This window comes from Myotis brandtii, unplaced genomic scaffold (assembly GCF_000412655.1).
Source record: "Myotis brandtii unplaced genomic scaffold, ASM41265v1 scaffold187, whole genome shotgun sequence".
NCBI classification, from domain to species: domain Eukaryota; kingdom Metazoa; phylum Chordata; class Mammalia; order Chiroptera; family Vespertilionidae; genus Myotis; species Myotis brandtii.
Genome location: NW_005356944.1, coordinates 2909129 through 2915497, shown reverse-complemented (window position 1 = coordinate 2915497; position 6369 = coordinate 2909129). Strand labels below are relative to the sequence as shown.

General features: G+C 62.8%; 2 protein-coding genes across 2 annotated transcripts in view; both read left to right on the top strand.

Moving 5' to 3' along the window:
- Positions 1–519: 519 nt before the first annotated feature.
- LOC102253670 (nucleoside diphosphate-linked moiety X motif 8, mitochondrial-like) lies at positions 520–1794 on the top strand. Its single transcript, XM_014538110.1, has 3 exons — positions 520–708; positions 1306–1383; positions 1482–1794. Exons 1-3 carry the CDS (start codon positions 535–537, stop codon positions 1713–1715), a joined length of 486 nt encoding a protein of 161 aa, XP_014393596.1. The 5' UTR covers positions 520–534; the 3' UTR covers positions 1716–1794.
- Positions 1795–1820: 26 nt separating this feature from the next.
- Positions 1821–6369, top strand: part of LOC102253977 (double C2-like domain-containing protein gamma) — a 5677-nt gene continuing 1128 nt past the window's right edge. The window contains 9 exon segments of the mRNA XM_014538109.1: positions 1821–1927; positions 3579–3664; positions 3761–4095; positions 4098–4139; positions 4298–4377; positions 4452–4523; positions 4702–4811; positions 4891–5029; positions 5160–5210. Coding sequence (XP_014393595.1) covers positions 3894–4095; positions 4098–4139; positions 4298–4377; positions 4452–4523; positions 4702–4811; positions 4891–5029; positions 5160–5210 — 696 coding nt within the window. The 5' untranslated portion in view covers positions 1821–1927; positions 3579–3664; positions 3761–3893.

Here is a 6369-nt window from a genome sequence, read left to right as displayed (position 1 = left end):
GGGACCCCCCTCTCTGAGCTGGGACCCCCCTCTCTGAGCTGGGACCCCCCTCTCTGAGCTGGGACCCCCCTCTCTGAGCTGGGACCCCCCTCTCTGAGCTGGGACCCCCCTCTCTGAGCTGGGACCCCCCTCTCTGAGCTGGGACCCCCCTCTCTGAGCTGGGACCCCCCTCTCTGAGCTGGGACCCCCCTCTCTGAGCTGGGACCCCCCTCTCTGAGCTGGGACCCCCTCCCTAGAGGGGCAGCACCTCTCCTGGCCGCTGTAGGAAGACTTGGTCCCAGAGTCTTGAAAGCCGTGGGGCGGGGCTTTCCGGCTTCCCGCCCTGGCCCCGCCCTCGGCGGAAATTGGGGACACCCTAGGGTCCCTGTGGGCGCCTGGGGGCTGCCACAGACAGAATTTGCATGCCTGAGGCCCAGGCCCTCTCCCTCACCTCCATTGCTCAAGGAGGTAAAGAGCCTGGGGAGGTCCGGAGGCGTCGCTAAACGCGGGGCAGGCGCTTAGGGGTCGCCGGCCCTCTGCCATCCCCGCCCGTCCATGGCCCAGCAGTCCAAGGACCAGGTCCTGTGCCTGTTTAGTTTCCCAGGTGGCAAGTGTGACCCGGCTGACCAGGATGTGGTGCACACGGCCCTGAGGGAGACCCGGGAGGAGCTGGGCCTGGCTGTGCCCGAGGACCATGTGTGGGGTGTCCTGCAGCCCGTATATGACCAGGTGAGCCCACCAGGCTCTGAGGCCACAGCCATCCTTCACCCCATTCACCCGCTCTCCTGCCCTGGGCTAGGCACGGGGACCCCAGGGACAAGGAGCTGGTCATGGACTCCCGCAGGTGCAGAATGCAGTGAGCACCAGGCACCTGCCTGTCCCTCCTCTTCCATCCGCTGCCACCCATCAAGGCCGGGTCAGGGGCATTTTTATCCTCTTCTCACAGGGATACTGAGGCTCAGGTTCCGGTGGAAGTGGCTCTGGGGTGAGCCAGCTCTGCTCAGTTTGGTGGATGAGGGTTGGGGAAGGCCCACAGGGGAGGAAGGGATTGAATGACAAGCGGCAGGTTTCAGGGTAGTAAAAGTAAGGGAAGGTTGTTCTAGTGGAGGGAACAGTCTGTGAAGGCCCAGAGGCCTGAATGGGGAACCCGAGTCGGTCAGCCTGGCTGGAGTGAGCCCCACGCAGGACAGGGGCCAGATGGACCTGGCCTTGACTCCTAACGGCCTCTGGATGGCAAGGGTGGGGTCTCCCTGTCAGCCTCCCTTCTCCAGCCCCAAAGGCCTGCCAAGGCCATGCCTCCCTTGACGGCCTGCCTCCCTGGCCCAGGCAAAGAACACCGTGGTGCCGGTGCTCGCCGGAGTGGGCCCGCTGGATCCCCAGAGCCTCCAGCCCAACCCCGAGGAGGTGAGTAGGGGCAAGGATGCCGGGGGACTGGGTTGTCCCCATGGGGGGAAGCTGCCATGGTCAGTCCTCTGCCCGCCCTCCCGCTGCTCCTGTCATAGGTGGAGGAAGTGTTTGCACTGCCCCTGGCCCACCTGCTGCAGGCGCAGAACCAAGGCTACACCCACTTCTGCAAGGGTGGCCACTTCCGCTACACAATGCCTGTCTTCCTGCACGGGCCACACCGCGTCTGGGGGCTCACCGCTATCATCACCGAGTTCACCCTGCAGGTCTTGGTACCTGGCGCCTACCAGCCCCGCCTGGATTTCCCTGGGGAGTGGAGGCTCCGGGGCTGAAGACTGGTCCCAGGCAGCCCCTGCCCTCACCCTGCCAGGCCAGCGCCACCTCAGGACTGAATAAAGAGCCTTTACCAACTCTTGGGCAACTGCATCTTCTGCGCTAGGGCCCTGACCTCGAGCAGACCCCATGGGACAGCTGGTCTCCTGGCTGGGGCACCCCTGTCCAAGCACACTGTCACCCACAGCAGTGGGCACTTACCCTGCACCAGGTACTCGGCATCATTCCACCCTCACCTCAGCCCTGTGAGTGGGGCCAGCACTGTCCCTCGCTGGTGAGCTGGGCTCAGAGAGGACAGACAGCTTGACCGAGCTGGGATTTGAACCGGGCCCTCTCTGACTAGAGCCCAGACCCTTAGCCACTGTAGGTTCCTTCCTCCGTGCCTGGCTGACCACGTGCTGGGCCGCAGGAATCTGGAGAGGAGCCCTGCACGTGACTAATGAGCACCCACCATACACTAGCTGCTGTGCTGGGGTCACATCTGCGGACCAGCCAGATGTTGTCCTGGCCTCTGGGGGAGCTGGGGCGGCGGGGGCTCAGACTAGGGGAGACCTTAGACCAGATAATCATGTGGTTGCACATTAAACAATCACATATAAATAATAGTGGAATTATACAGGGTTCTGTGTAAGAGTTCGGGGGGGACAGTTGGACTTTGGCATGTGGACTGGGCAGGTTTAGCCAGGATAAGTGATAGAAAGCTCCACCCACTAGCTGACGTTGCCAGAAGGGGAATGGTGATTATGAACTCCAGGGTTAAAGTAGCTGCAGGCATGGCTGCATCCAGGGGCGCTCTCTCTGGCTGTGCTTTCCACTGTGTTGGCCTCATTCCCAGGAGCAGTCTCTACTCCACAGAGAGACGAGGAGAGGGCAACAGCTCTAGGGGGCACCAGTGTTCCATCCACAGAAAAGAGAGTTGCTTGGCCAGTGTGACCCAGAATTGCACGGCACTGGCCTGTGACCCAGCAGGCCTTCCCTGAGCCTGTCGCGTGTCCTGCTGGATTTGGAATTCATTGATTGGCAGGGTCTGGGGCACAACCCTGGGGAGGAGGATGAACCCCCTAGGCTGGGAATAGGGAAGGGGGTGGCCTCCAAAGGACCACTGACTGGGAAACGGGAATGCTGAGCAGGTGAAAGCCAGCCAAGTTCCCCTTCAGAGAGTGACCTTGAAACCAAAGGCAGGAGTTAGCCAGGTCAAAGGGCGGAGTAGGACAGTTAGGGCAGCAGCTGCACATGCACAAAGCTTGGGGTGTTCACGGAAACCATGAAGAGTAATGTGGAGATGAGGGGGTCCCTAGGGGTGTGCCTCTGTGATGGGTTAGGCTTTTATTCCAAGCCCACAAAAGGAGAGAGAGGAGTTGATGTGATTCCATCCATGTTTCAAAAAGCTTGGAGCTGCAAAGACACCAGACTGCAGATGCCTCTTCCCCAAGTGCCCCCTTCTTCCCGGGCACCCCTCCCATTCCACATGAACCCTCCCATCACCGCCCCTTGCACCTCTCCATACCTTCCAAAGTGCCTCCACACCCCCGCCCCTTCCCACACCCCCCCCAATGCTCCCTCCTCCTGCACCCCTTGCCTCTCACCTACCTCTTCATCCCCACACACCCCTCCCGTTGCCCCTCACACCCCTGTCACCACTGGGCATCCGGCCTCCTCCCCCTGGAGCAGGTCCCATGATGGTGGTAAAAATAACTGAGGGCATGTGAACAGGGGGAGGGGCTGACAAGGGCGGAGCGAGGCTGATGCCCCTCCCCCCATGCTAAGTAAGGGACCCCTGGAGTTGAGGGCAGGGAAGTGCCCTCCCCTGAGCCCTGGAGGTGGGCTCTGAGCTCCGCCTCCCTCTCCCTCGCGGGTACCAGGAGGCTCTGGTCACACAGATGAGTCACCTCAGGCGCATACCCAGCGCCAGCAGCGAACAGAGCCAGCTGGCGGAGCTCTCAGAGAGGTAAGCCCAGCAGGCGCTGCTAGCACACGGGGTCCCCCTCCAGGCTGAAGCCCCCCACTTCTTCCCCACCCACCCAACCCTGCCCTCTGTCCTCAGGTCCCCGGCTGCCACCCAGGACCCTTCTCAGCACCCTCAGCGATGCCTCTTCACCATGTCTGGGCCCAGTGTGGCCCCCTCATACCCAGTCCAAGGGGGCTTGTCTGAGTCCCCTCCCCTGGCCTGAGCCCCCATGGCGGGCACGGCAGCAGTGGGCTGGCGGCGGCCCCAGCGGGTGAGCATGCAGGAGCACATGGCCATCGATGTGAACCCTGGACCCATCCAGCCCATCCCCCTAATTTCTGACTACTTCCCGCATTTCTACCCCTTTGCTGAGCCTGCCCGGGGTGCCCCAGGCCCACACCCTGCAGTGTCTCCCGCCAGCTCTGCACCCCAGCACAGCCAGACCCAGAGCCAGAGGGAGACTCAGACGACAGCGGTGAGTGGGGGCATGGGATGAGGACACGCTGGGCCCAGCCCAGCCAGGATGGGGTCTCAGGCATCCTGGGCATCTGACCTGTGAGGGGCAGGGCAGGAGGCATGGTGCCACGGTGGCAGGGTGCCAGAGGAACTGACCTGCATGCCACCTGCCCTTAGCTACCCTGGGCACCCTCGAGTTCACACTTCTCTTTGATGCGGACAACAGCGCTCTGCACTGCACGGCTCACTGTGCCAAGGTAAGGATGGGCGGGGATCCCTGAGCCGTGGGCCTGGGCCACAGGCCTGCCCCATATCTGTTGTTTCTTCCCAGGGCCTCAAGCCACCAGCCTCAGGCTCCCTGGACACCTATGTCAAAGCCAATCTGCTGCCAGGGGCCAGCAAGGTGAGGGCAAGACCCAGGTTCCTGCTGCTGCCCCTCAGCCACACACCCACCCTTCCTGGCCGGATCCTCCCCACAAGGCCTGGGCATCAGGCTGCACAACTGGGGGTTCTATCGAGGAGGTGGCCAGGGTAGGGCCCTGGGGCCGAGGAGGCCCTGACCCTCCCTGCCTGGCCCTCAGGCCAGCCAGCTGAGGACACGCACAGTTCGGGGCACAAGAGGGCCTGTCTGGGAAGAGACGCTCACTTACCACGGCTTCACCCACCAGGATGCTGGGCACAAGACCCTGCGGTGAGGCTTGAGGCTGGGCCACGAGGGAACGGGGTGGAGTGGGGCTTGCCTGCCCGGGTCTGACTTGGGTGGCCACCAGGTTGTGTGTGTGCGAGGACCCACGGCTGCGGCCTCGGCGGCGGCGAGTGCCTCCCCTGGGGGAGCTGCGGGTGCCCCTGAGGAAGTTGGTGCCCAACCGAGACAGGAGCTTTAGTGTATGTCTGGAGAAGCGGAGGCTGGTGAGTCGGGTGGCGCACGAGGTGGGGCTTTGGGGTCCTGCAATCTTGTGATGGGGGAGCTGAAGGGGGGGGCAGGGAGGGAAACTTGGGTAGTGTCCGGCCAAGGTGACCAGGCTCTCTGCCCTTTCAGACCAAGAGGCCGGAGCGCCTGGACACATCCCGTGGCATGTCCCTGTATGAGGTGCGTGGGACAGGAGCTGAGCAGGAGGTGAAGGGGACAGGCCTGGGGTACTTGGGCATCAGGCAGGTGGGGAGGTGGGCTTGGAGACACTGAGGCCAACCCCCCTATGTTCTGCGAGTGCTCGGAGCCCTGGGGGGCAGCCAGGCCAGAGGATGTGTGGGGCACTGGGATACGCAAAGCCCGCAGGGGCAGAGACCCAGGCCACCTGGAGGCAGGTGCTGAAACTGATGGGGTTTGTCTGTGGCCAGAGCAGCTGGGAGGGCAGGAGAGAATGGACAGGTGGGGCTCACTGTCTGCTCCCAGGGGTCAACGTGGGTGCCACTCCTGGGGCTGGTAGCCCTAGACAAGCCCTTGTCAGGAGGCAGTGACAGTAACTGGAGGGGCCCCAGGGGAGACCAAAGACTAGGCCAGAACCCCTTTGGCCTGGGAGGGGCAGGGATGCTGCAAGGCTGAGGCAGGACTGGCCCAGGCCCCTCTCGGATGGAAGGTCCAGTGCTGCTGCCCTGCCCCCTAGTGGAGCCACAAGTTACTGCAGCTGATGCCTAAAGGCCAGGCAAGTCCCACCTCCGTGGGGCTGGTGAGCGGTGCCACCCACTTCCTGTCCCACTCACTGCAGTGCGGGGGTGCACGGCAGGTGCCCACGGACACTCCCATAGGAAGAACTAAATGTTAGCACGGTGGTTGGACTTCCTGCAAATCGACTCCTATGTTAAGAATGGGAGGAACATGTCCTTCCCAGCCTCCCCCGGGACTCCTCGTGGAAGCACCAGGGGCTGAGTGTGGCAAAAGGCATTCAGCATCTGGTCCCCAGGATGGTGGGGGGTGAGGAGGGCGGGTGTTGAGTGGAGAATAGCCTCTCGGGAGCTGCTCCCGAGACATGGGCTTTACCCGTAGGAGGGGGGCGTGGGCACCTAGCGGGAGGCCATCAGCAAGGGCCCGGCCTGTCTGTGGCTCTCAACATCAGTCCCCTTCCTCTCCAGGCAAAGATGGGAACTGCCCAGTCACGTGGCCTGAGCAAGCCCCTCCCTTTCTTAGGTTCTGGAGGGAACAGGTGACCCGTGCAAGTCCCTTCCAGGGCACCAGGTCCATGAGTTTGTGAAACTGAACCGTGAAGTTAAATCATTGGCCCCTGACTTCTTTGCAGCCAGTCTGAGCTCTC